Here is a 22,860-nt window from a genome sequence, read left to right on the forward strand (position 1 = left end):
TGATCTGATGAGTGGAAATTTAGGTGGGAACTAAAATACCTCCATGTGATTCCCACCAGTGCCAAAGATTGCAAGGTAACTCTGTAAGTTTCTTTCTCAATGATTTAATTATTTTCTCTCTGTAAAATGATGCCTTGGGATATTGTAAGAGTTAATACATTTACAGTTTAATGTATTTGTATACAAAGTGCAGGGGTTTTTTAGTAAATGTGAAAATATTAGGAAGTAAAGAGTAACTTTATAGTTCAGACTAGGAAACAAGGAGTCCATATGTGGTATATCAATAACTGATATCTGCTGAAAGAACAGAGCAGCAGGGCTCAAGGAATCTATAGGATTTCTATAGTGCTTTATCACCTTCCTGAACCAAGTGATCAAGGAGCCAGCAAGAGAAGGTGCTCTGCTGCAGCTCATACATAGAAACAAAGAAGAACTGATGGTGGAGAGGAGATCACATCCTACAAGCTCAGGAAAGGTCCCTATGGCCAGTTGGTAACCAGCTGGCTGGAGGCTTAATGGATAATCAAGAAGCTTGTAACAGAACTCAGACATCAAAAAGAAATGTATAAGTGATGTATAAGAAGAGACCCAGGAAAAGTATAAAGCTGCTGTCTGATCTTGCAGGGGTAAGTTTAGAAAAGCCAAGACCAACCTGGAGCTGAATCTGGCAAGCAGTGTGAAGAGGAAAACAAGTTTAACCTTATGCATTTCAAAAAAGGGAAGTGCAAAGTCCTGACCCTCATGAGTGACAGCCCCATGTGTCACTACACACTGAGGGGTGCCCAGCTGGAAGGGAGCTCTGCAGAGAAGGACCTGGGGGTCCTGGTAAACAGAAAACTGACTGTGAACCAGAAGAGCACCCTGGTCACAAAGAAGGCCAAGAGCCTTCTGAATTGCTTTAGAAAATGTTTGCCAGCAGATTTAGGAAGCTGATGATTCTTGTCCTCTGCTCAGCACTGATGAGGCCATCCCTGGATGCCTGGTCTTGTGCTGGGTTCTCCAACACAAGAGAGATGTGAACTTACTGTGGTGACTTCAGTGAAGGGCTGTAAAGATGACTAAGGGTTTGGCACATCTTTCATGAGAGTCTGGGACAGCTGGACTGCCCAGCCTGGAGAAGAGAAGGCTCAGGTGATCTTGTCAATGTGTCAAATCCCTGATGTGAGGAGGTGAAGAAGAGGAGTGAGCCAGACTTTTCTCAGTGGTGCTTATTAGCAGGACAAGAGCCAATAGGCACAAATTAAAAGCCCATGAAATTAAATTAGAACAGAAGAAAAGACAGTTTTATTGTAATGGTGGTCAAACACTGGAGTAAGTTGTCCAGAGAGGTTGTGAAGTCTGCATGTCTGGAGATATTTCAAGCCCAACTGGACAAGGTTCTGAGCAACCTGCTTTATCTGAACCTGACAGAACAGGGAAGTTCATTAGACCAGATGACCTCAAGAGGTGCCTTTCATCCTTGGTGGTTCTTTGATTCTATGTCAGTGCTAAGCTCCTCAATCTGAAAACAAAATAGAATCATACAAAATTATTTTAGACTTTTCTTTTAGTCTCAGTCCCCCAGAATGTCATCTCCTGCCATGTTATACCCCATGAGGCAGTGTTAGGACCTGTTTGATTTATTGAAGCTTAGAGAACAGTCACAAACTCAGCCAACAGGATTGTTTTGTATTGCACCTGGTATTCCTTTGAAGTCACCCAGTCAAGTTCTGACGGAGCCCAGCCCTGTTGGCTTTCAGAGATTTGATCAGATCACACCCTAAGGTCATGCAGCATCAAGTATTTTTTACAGCTGTCTTTGATAGTGTATTGGAAGTAATAGTCTGACATGTGCAAGTGTTAATCACTCCACATGCTAAACATACCTGCAATTTTAAAGTATTTTTTTTACTATTCTTATGGAGAATTATGGAAAATTGTAGTTTATGTTCCTGCCTGTGTGAGAGATACTTACAGATTAAAATAGTCACCAATTGCATTTGTTTATATAGTTTACAGGTATGTGAAATCTAAACAGATGCATAATGTACAGATAAGTAGAAAGTTTTATGATTTCATAGTCACTTCTAAATTGAAATAAATATGAAATTAATTCAGATATTAATTTGCTAAAAATATTTTTTTACCTGGTTTAACCTATTCCAGATGGTTTCGTTTATTCCAGATGGTTTTAGTTGGTTTAATTTATTCCTATGTTACCTGAATATTAGGATAGTCTGGTAACTGTCCAAGATGCAAACCAGCATTATCTACTCAATATTTATATTTGAGATTCTGAGCTCTTTGGTTGAAAATTCCACTAGAAAACATCACATTTTATTTCCAGTCACCTCTTGTCGGAGTATCTGCAGGTTCCTGTTGAGAGTGAAAATGCAAGTCAAAAGTTATAGTTGGAGGGCACTTTTCCTATAGGTTTTTTGGACTCAAAATAAGGGGAAGAACAGGTGATGGATACTCTCACTGTGACCCTGGGGCAGTTTGAATAGGAATGAGACAACGTGGTGCAAGGTGACTTCAGGATATCTCAATATGTAATTCCTTGCTGTGGGTATCAGAAGTGTCAGTGGAGCTCTGAGCAAGGAGACTGAAGTACATTTGGAAATGATCATGGGTAATTTCTCCCTGTAATTAGAGAAATTGCGAGAATTCATGGGAATATAAATAAATGCAAGAACAAGGTTTTAAACTGGATGGAGATAGATTGAAAAAGGTTTGGAGGGGTAGTGGGATTAACCTGGAAGTGGAAACCTCAAGAGAAGCCTGGGCTGAAGTTTTGGCACTGTTTAGAGACATGAATGACAAACTGAGTGAACAGCCTCAATGAACGAGAAAGGATGAGGCTGCCATGGTTCTGTTAGAGCTTGTTGAACATAATGTAAGAGATGTACTTGGAGGTACCAACTTGGACAAGGAGTCCAGAGAAGCTCTGTGACTGAAATTAGAATTTGTTCCTGAATATTTGTGTGCAGGTCAGATTCTTCAGAATTTCGAATAGGAAAGATTTTGTATCAGTTAGCAACTGCCTTCTCTTTTTTTCAGGCCATTCCAGTAATTTTGGGGATTATTGTCAATGTATAAATTTCAAAGGAGAAGTTGAAGTTCCTTCATATCTCTCCATATTCATGCCTGAATATTTCTCCATATTCATGCCTGAATATTTTGGTGCGATTCTTCAGTGGTGTACCAGCAGTGGGGAGGCCATGGGATATTATTCCTTGAGATGAATAAAGTGAGGACAACCAGGAAAGTGCAAAAAGAAGAGTTTTTGAAGAGTTACAGAAATGCAAAGAAACATTTGGAAACCCAGATTGGTACTGTGTTCTGGTATCAGTGCCTTAAATCCCCAAGTAAATCTCCTCATATTGTTTGAATTTCACTCACCCTACTCTCCCTCTCCAGGGTAGCATTTGCCATGATTTGCAATGGATGACCTTACCCATATTTGCATAATCCCACTGATACAGGCCTTGGTGCCAGTTTGGAGAATCCAGGTCTTAAACAGACAATTGTTTACAGCCAAAATATTTTGATCTATGCAGTGTGCTCACCAAGGGTTTTTCTGGGGCCTGTCACAGTCACACTCTGGTTTGGGAACTACTCCCTGAAAGAGCCACCCCTTAAAACTGCTACTGGTTCCTAATAGCAACCATGCTGAAATGCTTTGTGAGGCATAAATCTTCCCTGGTATTGGAATTGGTTTGGGTTAACATTTCCTTGTTTCTCTGATTCTGAGTTCTTTTGTCAATTAGATCCTATTTAAATGTAGGATACACTCAGCACTTCTGTGGCTGGAGACAGCCACATTCCTGTGTGTTTCCTGGGGAAAACCAAACTGTTTGAAGAACAGCTGGTTGTCCAAGTGAGAGAACTGAAGTGTCTGTCTCTTGTTGCACTGCAGTTGCCTTGCCTATGGCCTCGGATCTGCAGCTGTACGACGTGTCCCAGAGCAGCATGAGGGTGAGGTGGAACGGGGTGCTGGGTGCCACAGGGTACATGATCCTCTATGCTCCCCTCACAGAAGGATTGGCAGCAGATGAGAAGGAGGTGATGTATTGTGCTTTCATTTGAATAGCAGTTAATTAAAAAAAAAATCAGTCTTTTAAAGAACAAACTAGTACATGTTTTTTAACATCCAGTGTGATCAGCAAATACTGGTTTTTTTTCCCATGACTTGATTAAGTATTGTATGTGTCACAGGCTATGAATAAAGTGCAAGTGCCAGTTGGTTATTTCTATGTCACTGACATAAAAATGCAACAAATTTAACTGAATTTAAGTGACTCTCTTGAAATTTTATATAAAGTGATATTGTATTGTCATATAGAACTAACACTCAAAAAAAAAATCAAGTAAAACTAAGATATCTCCTAAGTGTGCCAGCAGAAAAATATGAAATTTAGTGTTTGTTCTTATCAGGACCTTTAAATGTAAGTAAAATTTGTAGGTCTGAAACAAAACTGTCATTGGTTTTCTTTTCATTCTCTTCAACCTTTATCTTTAAATGTCTTTAAAATCACTTTTCATCAAAAGTGATTTTAGAAGACATTCTTTCCAAGGAAAAGAAGTGGGGACAAGGTAAAGTCCAGTGTTCTGTCACTAACATAGTAAAACCAATGGAACTTCTGGTCTAGGATTTAAAAATTGCTACACTCAAGTTTATATATGTGTAATCAAGGTTATGTACAATATCTGTGTTCAAGCAAAGCACTATAAAGCATGCAGGGGCATGTGAGCTTGTGGAGGGGGCATGAAGCTGCTGAAAGCCAGCACAGACTTGTGCTCACTGCCAAAGCAGTGCCTGTGAGCACGTAATTCTGTTAAAAGTGGGGCCTCCTCGGGAACTGGCTGCTTCAGGAGGACTGAGCTTTACCCCAAAGAAATAAGTACAGTCCATGTTAATGTGAGTATATTATTCCGTAAAGAGGTGGAAAAGGAAAATGATACAAATAGCAACAAATCTGAGCCTCAGTGTACATAGAAATCAACTCCTCCAATGAGTTCATGTGATTTTCAGATTTGTGACTGAAGATGAACCAAAGTGTAGATGGGAGTGGGAATAAGAAAAGGTAGATGGGAAAATGCGTTAGTAGCTGCTCATTCTGGAGAGGCATACTTCATCATTGCTAATGTGATTAGTCTTTTTTAAAGTCCTTTTAAGTGTGTTGGCTTACGGCTTTTGGAAAGTTTTAACCTTTTAATTATTGTGCAAAATCCCAAAACCTTGGGCAAAGCACTGCAGGCAGAGTGTCGGACAAATGCTCAGCAGAAAATTTGATCATATATCTAATTTCAAGTATTTAACTGATATGATTCTTCATTATAAGGTAATTCAGAAATAATGTATCTTTTTTGATTCATGGTGTTTTTAGATAAAAATTGGGGAGACGTCAACAGATCTTGAACTGGATGGACTATTGCCAAACACAGAATATACAGTCACAGTTTATGCCATGTTTGGAGAAGAAGCTAGTGATCCCCTCACAGGACAAGAAACTACATGTAGGTAGCTCAAATCTGTATTCACTTCAATGTTAACAAAACTTCAGAATGGTCTTTGCACATATTAGAGCAACCCTCTGATTATCTGATTTGAGCAATTGGGCAAGCTCTTTACATAAGTTTCTCACTGTGGATACTCAATTTACAAAGACTGAGGATTTCTACAAACCTGCTTCGTTTTGCAACAGGATTGTGAACTTGTCTCTCTCGTTGGTAGTGGTGCTATGGATGCCCCCACTAATCTTGGTTAAATTCCTGACAGTTTTCTGAACTTGCTGAAGGTGAATGAAGGTCACCACATAGACCTTCATGGTGAAAACAGAAACATGCTCTGTTTAGGCTCCTCTAGCTAGAAAACCAGGTGTATGTGTGAGCCTGCTCATATGGAGAAAGTCATTCCTCTGGCTCAGTAGTAGTACAGACAGAGAAGAAGCAAAGAGAAGATTTCTGTCCAACCCCTGCTGCCTAACATCTGGTATATGGAGGGTTGGAAAGTGCCTGTGCACTCATGATAGATGGTGTGTTTTTAATAAGCAGCAAGCATTTTGCCAGCTAAATTCTGTCCTCTGCAAACTATACAGACTGTATGTCAGCTCTCTAAATAGCTCCAGCCTTTGGAAGACAAAGGAATTGAAAATAAGTAATTGTGCTTCTGGGACATTTCTGGGACTGTGTTCAGTGACATCTCTATTGCTCCCAGCAGGGGAGTGAGTGAATCCTCTTTTTTTGTGCTCCTGGCATGAGTAACCCGGTCAGGGTGAAAGTGACTTACGTTTAATAAGTGAGAGAAGTTCAGGCATGTGAATGCTAGGGAAAATAAACCCCAGAGCAATTCCTTGTAAGGTCAGCAAGCAGTCGTGGAAGAAGCTCTAGGAATGGTGTTTGCTGTGTCTCCTCTAGGAGGACAGTGGTGGACAGACAAGTTCCAGTAGCAAACTCCTGCAACTTGGGCATGTTTGTAAATTTGAAATGAGTGTAGAAGATTCCCAACAAAGAGAATCAAATCTTTGGCTCCTTATCCCTCCCTACCTTTCTCTGTCTATGTCTCCTCATCTTGCACAGCCCCCCTGCCTGTATCTCCCACCCTGGCCTTTGGCCAATATCTATCCAGTATCAGATTTTCATTTCTCCTAAACAGTAGTTTATGTACTTTTTGACTATGCCAGCTTCTATTCACTTCATACCATATGGAGAATCTTGGAGAATACAGAGCTCTAAACCTGGCTAACATATTGGATGGAAGATCACATACAAATTCCAGATACATTGGTACAAGCTGAGCTTTCATGACCACTGTCTGATCACAGAACCTTGTAACGTGTGTTAGTCAGGCCATCATCACTACAGCTGCTACTAGACCAGAATAAAAAAAAAAAAAGCCTCACTTCTCTGAAACCTTAATTTCTTTTTAGGATGACACAATGCAGCCATCTCTGGTCTATAGGACTGAAAGAAGATGGATTCTGTCATGCAGCTATTCAAATAAACCCCTCTGCTAGCAGGCTTAGATGAATCAGGCAGTGGGGCAGTCTGGGAGGGAGAAAGCTCCTGGTGATTATGCCTGTCCCACATGTTGGTGTTTAACAGTAATGCCTTAACCATCCAGAATCTGATTTAAGCTTCTTTTTTCTTTCTTTTTTTTTTTTTCTTTCAGTGTGATTATTTATGACTTACAATTAAGAAATAGGCTCCCTGGTATTTTGTTTCTGGAGCATATATATGCCTGAAGAGTCATCTGCCAAATATGCTGTAGTATTAGGTGCATAATCTAATAATCTGTGTTTAGTAAATAATATTCTACTCATTCTATCATCTTGGTTACTGTAGCAAAACCTTCCCTATGCCAAACAGAAACATGCTTAGCAAGCTCATTCTAGGGTGTAGTTTCATTTTGGGGCCAGGATTCATCCAAGACTGTCTGTAAATACCACGTAAGTCTGGCACCAGGACTGTGGTTGAGAGCAATGCTGTCAGGAGGTGGCTCCAAGAGGAAGGAGCTGAGACTGACGTGTTTTCTTGTATGACCTGGATGGTGGAATGAAGTGCATTTCATGACTGACAGAAAGTAGAAAGGAAAGCCAGCACATGATACTCCCTTCACCAGAGGAATATGCTGAATGCCAGAATGTGTGGCAAACCCATCTGCTACAGTTCCAGTGTGTTCCCGTCTTCTCTTTTCTCAGAGCCAAGTTGACTTCACTGTTCCTAAGCTGGTTGCAGATTCTGGATTGATAAATGGCCTGGCTAGAGATCTCACAGAAAATATGAGGCCTTTAAAATCTTTGACTTTTCCCAGGTGCTATTGTGTGAGGGAAGCAGCTTCTGAAGTGCTGATATTTATCTGTCCACGTGGACTGGTGAGGAGTGTGTGTGTGAAGGCAGAATGGATGGAGAAAGGTTTTATAATTCAGAGGAAAGTAGCAGATGTTGGACTAATACAGAACCTACTGCTGAGAGTAACAGACAGCACAAATTGCTTTCTGTGGTGTGACAGAGACGTGGGTGTAATCTGAGACTGTCTCTTGCATGACCTCATTTTCCTTCAGCTCGTGACAGTCAGGGAATATCTAGAATAAAAGTAAGGTTTTAACTGGGATTGTTGTTGAGAAACAGCTAAGGTTTCCTAACAGAAAGAGTGGACAGAGGTAAAAAGTAGCATCTGCAGAGACCTCAGCTGGTTATGCATTTTGGACAAACTTACCTTTATATCAAGATCTTTTAGGATTCAGAAAAGTTTTTGCCCAAATTCTACTGTCATGAAGTATTTTTGCTGGGATACACATGACAACCAAATGTGTATAGGATGAAGTGCTAGCTGAATTAAATTAATTCACAAATACAACCCCAAATCTATTGCAAGTGTTCTATAGGCGAGATCTTGCTATGATATCTGCAGTGAACAACATCATAACTTCTTTTTCAGTATCAGTTGTGATACATTTCTGGAGGCTCTGTTTCAGTAAAGAGCTAAACCCTTTTACCTGCCTTTAAGTACTTTTGTAGTGCCATTAATGTAGGCCTTTGAATAGAAATACTGGTGATATAAATTTTTAATGAAAAACATACTATTTGTTATTAAGACATGAAAAATTTCACAGCTAAAACCTGGGATCACTTTCATGGTTTTACCTCTTTTCTTTTCAAGTGCCTCTAAGTCCACCAGCAAACTTGAAATTTTCTGATGTTGGACACAATAGTGCCAAGCTCTCCTGGGATCCTGCTTCCAAAAACATAAATGGCTATCGCATCATGTACGTCAAAACAGACGGAACAGAAACCAATGAGGTAAATTTTAGCAACACTTTTCCCTTAAGCAGTCTCAAACCTTCCCAAACTTCTGTAATTATTAGGGATAATGTTTATGAAAAAAAGCTACCATGCAAGCTCTAAAAAAAGATTTGCAAGAGAATTCTGAAACTTGGTGTAAATAAGAGTTTGCTTGAAGTTGGATGTATGTGTGTCTGGGGGAGAGTACTCTGAGCAGCTGGGGGTACATAAACTGAGGGAGACCAGGTGTCAGGGGTTTGCTAGGAGCAGGGTCTTGACTAAATGTGTAGTATGGAAATATTTACTCTTGATTCAGTTCAGATAAGACTTTTGATGTATCACTTATCATGGGCTCAAGATCATTCAAAAAGACCATCTGAAGGCTTTGCCACATTTTCTCAATATTTATTGCTTTAATTTTGTGTTGAAACTCTCTAGAAACAGGATTTGGCTTGAACAGAGTGCTGAGGCAATACCAAGATGTTCTAACTTAGACTCTTTTATTTAATAATTTGCAGTATTTATTTCTGCCTTGTTACCAAGGGTGCTTTATAATACCTTTTAGCAGCATGAATTCTGTGATAGAATGCATAATGGGATGGAATGATTCATACTAAAATATTAATAATTTTTTTTTAGAAATACACATTTAAAAAAAAATGCAGTAAGTGTGTTTGATTATTAAAACAGTCCAGGTTCCTTAGGAAATAAGTTGTCATAGGTAACTTGGCCCTCAAGAAAAAGAAGTCTTCAATGGTAGTTACCTGTAATTGTTTCTTCTGGGACATATCTGGCCTTTCATCTGTATAAAGCGGAATATTTGTATTGAACCTGAAGAAATGGCTCTCAGCTTTAGAAGGGAGCATACCTATGCAATGTTTTGTTTCTTTTCTTTCTGCTAGGTCCCTTAAAATTTAAATTAGAAATCATTTGACCTCTTCCTATTGATTATCCTTAATATAGATAATATGCCTGAGTGTCCTGGTCACAGTGGTATTTGAACATGTCAGGCTCATTGTAGTGTACTTTGTAATGTGAGTGAATGTTCAGTTCACTTTTCCTTTGTTCAAAGAACAGGTGGCATGTTCTTGTTTGCTCTGCACTGGTAGCATTTTCCCTGCGGTGCTGAGCTAATGTGGCACTGAATAGTTGGAGTGATAAAGTGTTTATACAACTTTGAGTTTTATGTCCCTGACAAAGTCACTTAACTGCAGCCTGGAGAGAGACCAGACAAAACTCTCATCTGTCTCTTGACAAATGTTAAACATAAGGGTTTTATGCAGTGATTGTCCATGATAAGAGGTTAGGTTTGGTAGCCCAAAAAGCTCCTTCCCCTTCTGGGTTCCTGAACATGCAGTGCTGATGGTAGCTGAACAGCTAGGCTTACCAAGGCTGAATTCTCCTTTTTCATGGTTTGCCATAAATGCAAAATTTTCATTTTTTTGTAATTTGTCTATTACAACTGGTTTTGTCAGTTTTGATGGACCTGAGTTTATACTTGTTCATAGTTTCACTGAATTTCTCTACTAATTGCACGACATACTCCTTCTGTATCATTATTACCAGAAGAATGTCACACACTGATAATGTATTATATAGTCAATATCTATTGAAAATTATGCTTTCTCTAGGTGGAAGTTGGTCGTGTTTCAACCCATACTCTGAAAAGTTTGGCACCCCTTACAGAGTATACTGTTGCTCTTTTCTCCCAATATGATGAGGGACAATCTGAACCACTTACTGGCAGCTTTACCACAAGTGAGTATTGCTGAACTTCTGAGGGCTTTCCAAGAAGAAATTTTATACTTTCTTGTGTTACTGGAAAGTAAGATTAGTTACAGCAAAGGTCTCTGGCTGTGAATTCAAATATATGGAATGCTTTCTGTTATTTTCATTGCTGCTCTTGGCTTCTTTGCTCCCTTACTATGGGGCCAGTTGCCTCTTTACTCACATGAGTAATCTCTTGACATCATGAAAACATCTCCACAGCTTTCTGAAGCATTATTCAGTGTGATGGCATTTGTATCTCCAGATGAAGTGTGATGAGTTTTGAATCATACATTTAACCACTGGACTGTCCAGACACTAGTGGGTAGAACCTTATATACATACATACCTTATATACATATCAAAAGGAGAAAATATAAGAGATTCAAAGTTCCTGCAGTTTGTTTAACACAGTTACAGTTTCTGTAACTGTAGTTCTGCATTAAACAAATGGCTGATGACACATATCAATGCTTTCCAAGAACAATGGGAAAAGAAAGGAGGAAGGAGAGGAAAGAGAAGGATGAGGTGGAAGAGGAAGGAAGAGCATGCATGTATGGAGCAAGATGTTGACACATGCAAAGTGCAAACGGAAATGTACACAGAGTCTGGAAAGGGCAGAGACTGGGACTTGGCTTTGAGTACAAGAAAAGAGCCTCGTGCACAGAGCTCTGAGCAAAGGAGATGGACTTAGGGCTGCATGCAGTTCCTTCAGTGGAGAGAGGACAAGGAGGCCTGTCCAGTTAGAATAAAGAGTCTATTCCCTTCCTTGAACTACAGAACTACGTCCTTAAGACAAATAAGTGGGTAAAGAATTCTGTGGTGCCTTTGGTGTCTGCTTCCCATGTTATAATGTTTTAAGAAACTGCAAGTAAAATGGTGTGTGCCTGTGCCTGATGTTGCCATCTATGGAAGTGTCAGAGCATAACTCACTCTCACTTTTCTTGTGTGTAATATTTTCCAGAAAGAGTTCCAGCTCCCCAGCATTTGGAAATTGATGAAGTATCAACAGATAGCTTCAGGGTCAGCTGGAAGCCCACCTCATCAGATATTGCCTTTTACAGATTGGCATGGATTCCCTTGGATGGGGGGGAGTCTGAGGAGGTAAGTTGCCCTGACATCCTGAGGGGTGAAATGAAGGGAGAATTCCATTCTGTGGACAACTATGCAGCAACATTTGCTAAGTAAATATGGCCAATTGACTTACAGAAAAATCTACCCCACTGCAAAGCTCTCTAAACAAAAATCAAACCAATATTCCAGATTTTTTCTGAAGAGGAAATAGGGAAAAAAGAGATATTTTGTGAATAGTCAAAATCTAATCTGTAATGTGTCAACAGCCTTGGAACTAGCATTGTTGTTTGGGGCCGCTTCAGTTTTTATAGGTTCATGTTCTTCTCTTTGATGTAAAGATGATGTACATGGTAGCTGTGCCAAGTAGTGATATCCTCAGATAAAGCTCCAAGTTTGTCTAATGTGCTGGCCACAGTAAAATTGCCTCTGAAGCCTTATTAAGTTACATTATAAAGGGAAAAGTGTACACATAGTTAATTTATTAGATTTTGCATCTATTCCTCTTTATGTTTTCTCTTTTCCCCCTCTCATGCTGTATTTTTTGCATTAAGCCCTTGTACACCTTTTCCATAGTACCCTTTCCATCAGTCTAAATTTTTAAATTATTTTCATCTCTTTAGTTTCTCCTTTTTAATTTTCTTTTTCGAAGTAGAAAGACAGACACTTTCTCTGCTTTCCCAAATTTTCCTAGTCTATCTCATTTCCTCTTTTTCTTCATTTATTAACTCATTATTTGGCATCTTTTTTATTTCTCAGTCTTTAGTGACTCTCAAACATCTTTCTCTCTTGGCATCAACAGTGTGTGAGGAGACCACATCTGCAAAGTGTTTATCTGGGTACAGAACTCAGGGGGAAAAAATGACATTTCCCACCTGGCCCTGGGTTTCATGCATTATTTTGTCATCCATAAGGGCAGAAAACAGTCATTATAGCTTAGGTTATGTGTAATTTTTTCTTTAAATTTAGCTTAGCCTAATTCTTTTCCTCTCTTTCACCTAGTGAGAGGTAGTCATGCAAGAAAGAGAGAAATTAGAGGAGTGAGCAGGGAAAAGAAGGAGTTGGCAGATGAGTGAGTGGACACAGGTCATCCACTAGCAGTTTCTTCTGCAGTAGATGAACTCATTTGTTTCTATTTCAGTTCCAGTGAGTAGCTGCCAGTGAAAGCCCTCAAGTCACATTTTTGAGTGAGATTTGAGGTATCTGTATTCTTTCAGTGTGAGAACGAATTATCAAGAAATATTTGAACTGCTAAGGTTCTACTTGTTCACTGTATTCACAGAGAACTGCTGGAGGCTCCAATATTTTAGAATGCTGAAACATTAAAGATGCCCGAGCTGCTTTCTCCTTCTCCTTGCATGACCTCTCTAATGGGGTCAGGCCTAGGAAAGCACAATACCTCCAGGCTGCTGCCTCTTTAAGCTTCTTTCCCAGCTAAGTGATCAGTCATGCAGACAAAGGACATGCACTCCCTCCTTCTTCCTCCCAAGACCCAACTTGCCAGTTAGCTGAGAGGGGTCAGGGGACAGTGGTTAATCACACACCTCTCATCCCACCCTGCTGAAGTGCAGTCAGGTGTTAGCACTAAAAAGCCAGAATAAATGTAAGGGGAACCTTTTATTTCTAGCTTACAGTAGAGAATGTTGTACTTGTGCGCGTGTTGCTGCTATTTGTCCTGCCCACTTGAAAGTTCAGCACTTCTTTTGTTTTTTGTAGCTAAGAGGGGAGGGGGAAGGAAGTGATGCTTCAGAAAGTATGCCAAAGTTACTTGTGAGAGAGCAATTATGCACAGATATTTTATAATGATTTGATACACAACTAGAGGCACTGGGGAGCTGAAAAGAAAGGCATTACTTGCACCTACTTAGTATACAGCTAGCTTCACTCAAAGCTTATTCCTGAAATTTTCCTAAGGATATCTGTGCCAGAAAGTGTGTAGCATGGGATGCCTACAACTTCATAGTTGTAGAAGACATGGCCCCAATTAATTTCTTTCTGTTTTTCTCTGCATTTGAGTTCAGTAGGTCTGCAATTGTGTTATGGGTCCTTTTTCCCCAGGACCAACTCAGGAAATCTCCTGTGGCAGCTGAAAGAAGGAAGTGTGATTCACTGTTTCTGCAAACCTCAGTGGCAGAATTTACACAGGACATGTCTGTTGTTTGATTTCCATTATAAGTCTAAGTTTGATGTTGAGTAAACTGTAACCATCTTTAAAAACTTGTCAGTGTTAACCCAGAGAAAGGTTGTTTCGTTGTAGTGTCTGTTTGTGTAACCTGAAAACTATTCCCAAAACTGGCCAGCCCATTTCACCAGAATTAGTGCTCAGGCTCCCGTACCTTCTGTTTTATAGTCCCTTTTGTTCCAGCTCCTCCCCATCTGGTGATCCCTTCCAATGAAATAAATGAAACACACAAAAATCTGAAGTGAAACCTGCTTACAGTTTACATTGCACGTCAATCTTCTGCTGCTGTCATAGCTAAAAATGAGGAAAATTACTATTTAAAACTTCACACCATATAGCAAACTAATCATCAGCACATCTCTCCTAACCCTCAAATCTGAAGCACAATGCTCCTTCAAGTTCCATTCAGAAGTCTGGAACCATAACTGAGATTACAGTTCTGGTATTGAAACAGCCTTTTTCCAGGCAGGGCAGATACTGAATGCATTTGTCATAACAATGTTTGAATAGTAGAAATATGAATTGAAGTTAATCTGTCCTGCTATGTTGTTTTTATTGATAAATGTTTTGAATTGTAGTGATTAAAAAAAAAGCATATGGTCAGCTTTAGCAATTAAATAGCTGTTGGTGAAAGCATAATACTATACATTTTAAATATTCTTAAGTGTTTTTTCCAGACGTACTCTGTGGTAGTAGTAAATTTTTGGGCAGATCTGAGTGTAGATTTCATTTATTTTAAAGGAAAAATCTATTTTCATTCTTTCATTTCAGTCAATTCATGTAAAATAATCAGATGCTGAACTGATACTCTTCAATCTTGCTGTGTAACTTAGGTGGTCATAAATGGAGATGCAGACAGTCATGTTATAGAGGGTCTGTTGCCTGACACAGAATATGAAGTTTCTCTGCTGGCAGTTTTTGATGACGAAAGTGAAAGCGAAGTTGTTGCTATTCTTGGAGCTACATGTAAGACAAACTCTTGATTGCAATTAAAAAAATATTTAAGTGATTTAAACTTGAAGCATATATCTTATATATAGAACATATTTCTCATCTTGGGTAGCTTTAATATTGAAGAATGTGGTGGTTTAGCACCAGGGCTTTGCTGACTAGTTTTTGCTTTTCCTGTTTAATATTATGTGATAGGTGGCATTGAATCAAAATAATGGTTTGGCTCTTTTTCTGAGCTGTGGTATTAATAACCTTTGGATCTGGGTAGATATTCTTCCATCCTACATTTTAATACTTAGTCTTTGAACAGGGTTCCTTATGAGAAGATACATCAGATTTTGGAAGGGATGTGTGTTAAATGTTTTAAAGTAAATAATTTATAGTAATTTAATTTGTTTGGCATTTTCAATATACTCTTTTCTTATTTATGTATTTATAGTCACTAGAGATGAATTCACTCTTGGCTGAAATAATGGTCCAAAACGCTTACACAGACCTCCTGTGGCATTGACATGAAAGTAGCAAAGATAAAACTTGAGAATCATGTCCAGCTTATTTTATAGTTTATTATCAAAACAGTGGCCTGTATTTCAGGAAGATTGCTCTATTCTCTTTTTATTGATAATTACTTGGATAAGTAAACAACTTTATTTCATAGGGGTAAATTCTAAAATTTATTTGTCTTTAGTAATTCAACTGCAGGCTTAATTCTAAATCTTCTGTTAAAACAAGAAGCCTGCACCCATCTAAAGGATGCTGACACTTCCCAGTGTTGCTGAGTGTACTTTCTGTTTTTTACTTGGAGAGAAGTAAAATACCCTTAAAAAACTTTCAGTTTAATTAATTTGACAACCTTAACAAATGGTCAAAGTGGAAGTCTATTGTGCATAGTTCAGCCAGAAATTTGTAAAAATATATGCATTCTTATTTGATTATACAGTTTATGGTTATGCCTTATCTGCAGATCTAAATGCTAAACCTGCAAATATATGTGCCTAAAGTAAACTAAATGAATAATTTCCTTGTAGTCTCTGAAATGTCTGAAGTGTGTGGGATACTTGTAGGTGTGAGCACACAGTTTCATTGTCTCAGTTAGACATATGAGAAGAATGCTGTGACTTCCATGTTTTGTTGAGCTGTTAGTGACAGAATCCTATTTTTCAGCTGCAAGTGCTACCACAGTGCCCAGCGCGGTGACCACCGCCAGCGCCCCAAGCCCTGAGCCCAGCACAGCAGGTGAGCAGAGCAAATGCCAGCAGTTCAAATGAGTGCAAAGCTCTGAGGCTGCCCACAGGTACCCCCAGGGCTGGGTAAAGAGCTGGGATACTGCTGAGGATGCTCCTGAAGGGAAGGCAGGTCACTGTGCTGCTCTGCATCCCCTTCTGCATGGGCAACCTCCTGCTCAGGGTGGGGACTCTGAATGGAGCCTGTGGTATTACTTAGGAGTACAGAGACTGGTTTGGAAAATTCACCTAGAACTTCTCTTTCCCTTCATAAATATGAGCTTGGGAACTCTTCAGAATTTTGTTTAGTTTTGAGTGTTCTCTTTCTTTTCCCTGTAATGAGACAACTGACTTTTAAGGAACAACGTTTCTGGGTTATTTCTCTCCTGCAGCATTCTAGCTTGGATTATATTAAAGCTCCATGAACTTTATGGGATATTATATGTTAATAGAAGTATAAGATTGCTATTATTTTAGTAAGTGCCTACAGTTTTTATATTATTAAGCCCATATATGACTGAGCTATAAGGTTTTGCCCCACTGTGGATCTTCAGAGCCACATGACTTCAGGAGAGCTTGCAGCTACTTGGTGGTAATCAACACAGGGTAAAAATGGTATTAAATCTAAAAATGTAATTGAGAAAATAATAATTAAATATTTCTGGATTTAGTTTTTCGAACAGGAGTCAGAAACCTTGTTATAGATGATGAAACACCCTCAAGCCTGAGGGTGACATGGGACATTTCTGACTACAGCGTTCAGCAGTTCAGAGTGACCTACCTCACTGCAGAAGGGGACCGTGCTGAGGAAGCGGTAAGAATGGTCTGTATGAGTTTTGTTATTGGCTTCACAAGCTTCTTTAATAATTGCTAAGAAATTATGTCTTCTTCTATGACAGTTTTGTTGCAATTAGTAAAGGATCTGTGTCTGATATTACTGTGAGCCTGAACCTCAAAGTTGTAATTGTGCTGCACTGCCGGCAGCAGCAGTCGAATGTCAGATCAAGGCCCAGTCACACAAAAGTTTAATGAGCTCACAGTTAAACAGGAGCTGGCTGTCTTTTTTTTCCCTGTATTTTTTTTAATTCATCCAAGTTGAATTTTACATTTTTAATTTTGTTTTTTCTCCTAGACATTTTTCTATCCTGAGATTATTTGTTAATGACACTTAAATGTTTTAATGACACTTAATTTTCTTAAGTAATTTTTGTTTTCCTTCAGCAATTTCTCTTCTCTTCTCTTCTCTTCTCTTCTCTTCTCTTCTCTTCTCTTCTCTTCTCTTCTCTTCTCCTTATGCTAAAGCAATGAAATTAAAGTTCAAATGCAGAGTTTTCATACTTCTCATTAGCCTGAACATGTCACAATAAGGACAGCACTTTTTAATCTAAGTTTCTGAGAATATTTGTTATTTTTCCAATGCCATGTGTTGATCAAGATTAAACTTGTCCTACACTGAAAAATTTCAGGTTATTAAGATTTTGGAAAATATTTGAAAGAATGAAGAGCACTGCATGTACTCTTTTGACCATATAGCAAACAAACCAAAACACACTCTCCCAACAAAAAAAGAAGCCTGAGCTCCATTATTTTAACATTGCACAATTTTTGAGATACGTTCAGAATTCAACTAGGCAAAGTGCCTTTTTAAAAAATAATTTTTAAATTGGGGAAAATGTAGTATTGTACTACAGTATAGTAGTGCAGTATTGCAGTGTAGTATTATTAGTGTTTCACAAAATCTGTTATAAAATTTTGGGATGGCTCCAAGTAAGTGCATTTAAAAGATTAAGTTGTGTATTTCAAGGTTATTTCCTTAGTCAGCTCAGAATGCAGAAAATATGCCCTGTCATTCTCCCTCTGTGTCTGCCACTTGAGTCACTTCTTTTCATAGGGCAGTTTAAAAATGTGGGTTATTCTTTTTGATATTTAGCAGCTGACATTTTTAGCCCTATATCAGGATATTTCAATAAAAATATTAAAAGGAGTGGAATACATTTTTTTTTTCTAGGAAAATATGAATCTGTCTTTTTCCATTTTAGTTTTATTCATCTTTTATGAGACCCTGCTGCAAATGTACTTTTTAGCCACCTATTTCAACTATGACCTGAAAATGAATTTTCAGTGCAGTGACATCTTTTAGACTAGGAAACATGCTCTTGATCTTACCTCAACTATATGTTAGTATACCGTATAATAAAGTGGAAGACTTACACAGTATAATGGCACAAATTGTACTGTTCTGAGAATAACCCAGATTTTCTGAAATTCAGATCCCAGATTTAGTGTTTCACCTTTCTAGTTCACCTGGATAGCATAAATGTCATTCTGCTTTAGTATTCAATGACTATTATGTTAACATGAAATTAAAACTGTAGGAAAGGTATTAAAATTGTGGCTATCAAAATGACATTACATCTGAATCAAAAGTTCATTAAATAAAATTATAAAACTGTATGATTAGGTAGGTATCTTGGCTCTCTTCTCACAAATTATTTAATTTTAAGTACACTCTCAAGGCTTATCTGTGGTCACAATTCAGCAAACAGATTAACCACATTTCATCTTTGAAGTGAATCACGTGCATAAATACTTCACTGAGAAAGGATTTATGTAAGATTACACTTAGAATTAGGCACATTTTAATTGAAGGAATATATTTTACCATGTGGCTTCAAGCACCTGAGAGGTGCACAACAGATGTCAATAAAACAACACAGATGTTCAATTTTAGGGGAGTGTTTATATGCTTAGTACATTTTTTAGGCAGAAACCAAAAGTTTTGTGGAATTTGGGCTTACATGCTATAGCGTGACAGTTCTGTGGTGAGTACTTAAGATTTTTGGCTCTGATTTCAGTGATATAGGTTTCAGTTACTCCTCCCTTTACATAAAAATATTAATAAGCTTTATAATTCTTGATGCAATTGGCTGAAAATCAGGGACTAGGAAACGTAATAGAATACAGAGAGGTCAAGCTCTAAACTGCATGTGTGTTCTTGGGTGTGCTGTACATACTGGAGAGATCAAATTTTTTCTCTTCTTTAAAGCCAACAATGTTTCTCACTGCTGAAAGCTATATTGATCTGTGGAAGATTATGCACATGTGGAGAAGAGAGTTCTCAAAGCTTGCATCCACTGTTCTAAAAACTCAAAAAATTCATTGGATTGGGTTTTTTCAGAAACTTAGTTTGTGTGTTTTGAATGCATGTGTATGGAAGAGGAATGTGGAAATCTTTCAAGAACATTTATTAATGATTGAAGTTCAATTTTGGTCAAAGAATGAAGCACTTTGACAAGTCTCAAACCTGGGTGCACTAGATAAATTTCCTTCTTTGTATCACTTGCCAAAGCTAGAAGTAGTTTGAATGTATCCTGGAGTGTTAAACTGGTGAGACCTTTCTTGAGCACATGCTTCAAACCTTTGCCATCATCACGTGCATCAGTCTTCTTTGAAACAACAAAAATCTTTTATAGACCTACTCTCTGCTTGTCCCCCATCAGTTTAAAGGGCTTATGCTTCACTCAACTTCTTGCCAAATCCGTGTAGTTGCTGGCTCAGGTGACAGATTCACACAATGGCCATGGGCCAGGGAATGTCCAAAATGTGACGTTGGACCTTGCGGCTTGCTTCCAACAGCATCACTTCAGAGCACAGATCTCTGCCCAGGAAACATAGGAATAGTTTCTCTTTTTTACCATGCCCATACCATATGATGGAAGTGGCTCCCATATAGACTTTGGAGGCTCTCTGAGATTGAATTTTATTGAAGTTTTTTGGCAACTTAAGCAATTGCAAGGCTTTGCTTGGCACTCCTGCCCCCACTATTGTGATACTGGCTTTTGAGGCTCTGGCTAAAATACAATAATCTATTGAAGAGTTTTGGAGCTAGCTGCTTGTAGGCAAACCTTTCCCTGTGCTTAGTTCAGCAGGCTGAAACATGTACTCTAGAACCAAAAACTGCCCAGAGGAATTTCTACAGCTGCTTTACTACCAGGTTGCCTGGTTGGATTCTTATGGCAGATCTTCCATGTTTCATGGCAGTTTGGGATCCTGTGGTATTTGTGGGATGCCATCCTTCTTCCTCTCCTAAACTGCAACCTTCATTTGCTTGTCTCCAGACTAGATGCAGACAAGAAAAGCATTTTTCAATCGTGCTTGTTCAGTTCAATGCTTCCAGATCTCATAACCTGATTTTCCTTCCTCCCAGGGAAGGAGGATTTTTTGTCTCCAGAGAACAAAACAATCAGCCTTTATAGCTGAGCTTCAGAAAATCTAAATATGTCCAGAATAAATACATCAAGAGGATGTATTTTGTCTACACAGTAATAGTTTAAGTATTTATGATCCAAACAATACCAGTGGGTTATGGACCTGTAGTGGCTCATAGGTTTAATATAAAACTGTTATCTCATAGGAACATTTCCTTTATTTTGTTTTGGTATAACAATAGATCTGTTAAAAGGGTGGATAACATAGTGATTTTATTTTACTGTAGAGCATCAATAGTATTTGAAAATGCAAGCTATATAACAATGCTAGTGGAATGTGTTGTCAGAAACCATGTAAGATAAAGTGCTTTGGCTGTAGTCATTAAGCTTGATTTTTTCTGCATTTTCTGACCCTCCAGGTGATGGTGCCCGGCAGACAAAACACTCTTCTGCTTCACCCTCTGCTGTCTGATACAGAATACAAAGTTACGGTAACCCCTGTCTACTCTGATGGGGAGGGAGTCAGTGTCTCAGCTCCTGGCAAAACTTGTGAGTAGAAACTTTCCGCCTGTCTTTGGGCAGGATGTGCATGAATAATTACTCTTCATGTATTACTCTTTGGCCAGCATGTGCATTAGTCTTTGTAGCCTTTTTTCCTTGTCTGTAGGAATGTATTTTAGTATAAATATGGGCTTATTTTGCATGATTTACATGACTTGAACTTTAAATTAATCTCAGTTGATTGATTTATAAACAATAGGTTTCTTCTAAAAGACAAGCTGTATTTTATATTCAAATACTCTGAGTTTGCAGAAACTTGTTCAGTAATAGAACTGGTAAATGCTTGATAACCAGCCCACCAAGGGCAAGCCAATACAGAAAAAAAAAAGTAAACAAAGCCTGCTGAGATGGTATCAAACCAACCATTGTACTGTTAGATTTTCTTTTGTGTGAGATCATTGCTTTCTAAGGGTCATTAGAAATGTTGCTGAACTTTTTATAAAAAGTGATTGCATTATCTCCAGAGTTCTGACCAAGTACCAAAAGATTACTCAGCTGTAGCTTAAACTTCCTCTCTACTGTAGATTGTAAAAAATCCTTTCATTGTGCACTTGTAGTCATGATAGTATAATTTTATTGAAGTATTCTCCTAATTTACATAATTTGTCTTAATTGAAATGCTATTTATGCAGAGACTTAAATCACTTGTAAATAAGTCCTTTGATTCCATTCTACAGAATTAATTGTTCAAAAAAGCATGATTTATACATTAGTGCACTTAGATTAGAAGAAACTATACAATGTATAATTATCTCTAAATTACCTTACATTTTTAGGAAACAAAAGTAAGAATTTTTTTAAAGAAATGTAGGGACAAATTTTGGAATTAATTCAAAAATTCATTCTTTGCTGATCGAAGTTTGTGGTTAATCCAGTGAGTAATACAAAGGGTGAATTTGATTAAGAGTTTCATCCTGATAATTTTACATATAAATCTGAGAGTAATGGGCATCACACTCTTTTTATTTGCGTATCTTGATCTTGCTGTATAAGCTCATATGAGATGAACTTGTAAAATCCCAGTTTGGTTTCTTTTCAGTGCCCCTGTCTGCTCCTAGGAATTTACGTGTCTCAGATGAGTGGTACAACAGATTACGTATCAGCTGGGATGCCCCACCTTCAGCAACAATGGGTTACAGAGTTGTCTACAAACCTGTCAACAGTGAGTTTTTAAACTGATTTTTTTTTTGGGTTATTTCTGACTGAACATCATCTTTCTCTAAATTTTGTTCTTAAATCTATCAGTTGCAGCTACAGCTTTGAAAGTGTTATTAAATTTGGTGCCTCATATCTTTGAAAGTTTAATAATCACAGAATGATGCAGGTTGGAGAGGATCTCTGGAGATCATCTGGTCTTCCTCCCTGAACAAAACAGGGCCAGCTTGGAGCAGGTTTCAGTGGACCCTGGCCAGCTGAATTTATAATATCTCCAAGGATGGAGTTTTTAAAACTGCTCTAGGCATCTCTCCCAGTTTTTGACTACTGTCACTGTCAGTGTCTTTGCTAATATATGATAAAAATCTCCCATGTTGCAAAATTTGTCTTTTTTCTCCTACATTTTCTTGTTTGCCTCTGAAGACATTCTGTCTGTATCTTCTCTACCACCTTGCATAGGGTAGGTGTTGGCAGCAGTAGATTTCCTCTTAGACTTCCCATCCTAAGGCTGATTAATCCCAGCTCTTTCAGTCTGTGTTTTTTCATTTTATCATGACTGTTTCAGAGACTATGTTTGCTTTTTCCTGTTCCTCTCTTCTGTATTCTCCTGTTCTTCAACTTCTTTCTCCTCACAATAAAAGGTTTTAATTTCTTCTCACTTAACATTTTATTCGTTGTCCATTTTGTGTGTGCTGCATCCTTTGCCCGCCTGTACCTTGTAGCTACACAAGACTTCCAGAAGCTCTATTGGCAGCAAATCACAGTTGTATGACCATTAAGGGACTAAAATACTGTCCAAAGACAATACTGCTGCCTGGTTTCTGAAATGTATCCAGAGCAACTAGGGGAGGTGATGAAGGAGCTGTTTGTAATTCTGATGTGGGAAAGTTTCATTCTTTTCTATTTTCATTATCATTTTTGCACAGTATTAAATGATGCTGTTGTATAAGAAGCCCTGAGTGACTGTAGTGCTGAC

General features: G+C 38.4%; 1 protein-coding gene across 1 annotated transcript in view; it reads left to right on the plus strand.

The window, feature by feature from the left end:
- Positions 1–22,860, plus strand: part of COL14A1 (collagen type XIV alpha 1 chain) — a 114,544-nt gene that overhangs the window by 39,224 nt on the left and 52,460 nt on the right. Inside the window, exons 13-22 of the mRNA XM_041407562.1 lie at positions 3,899–4,044; positions 5,370–5,499; positions 8,645–8,784; positions 10,398–10,528; positions 11,502–11,637; positions 14,620–14,752; positions 15,902–15,973; positions 16,632–16,783; positions 20,588–20,717; positions 21,769–21,891. Coding sequence (XP_041263496.1) covers positions 3,899–4,044; positions 5,370–5,499; positions 8,645–8,784; positions 10,398–10,528; positions 11,502–11,637; positions 14,620–14,752; positions 15,902–15,973; positions 16,632–16,783; positions 20,588–20,717; positions 21,769–21,891 — 1,293 coding nt within the window. The remainder of the gene's footprint in view (positions 1–3,898; positions 4,045–5,369; positions 5,500–8,644; positions 8,785–10,397; positions 10,529–11,501; positions 11,638–14,619; positions 14,753–15,901; positions 15,974–16,631; positions 16,784–20,587; positions 20,718–21,768; positions 21,892–22,860) is intronic.

This window comes from Onychostruthus taczanowskii, unplaced genomic scaffold (assembly GCF_017590055.1).
Source record: "Onychostruthus taczanowskii isolate IOZ18803 unplaced genomic scaffold, ASM1759005v1 scaffold27, whole genome shotgun sequence".
Lineage (NCBI taxonomy): Eukaryota > Metazoa > Chordata > Aves > Passeriformes > Passeridae > Onychostruthus > Onychostruthus taczanowskii.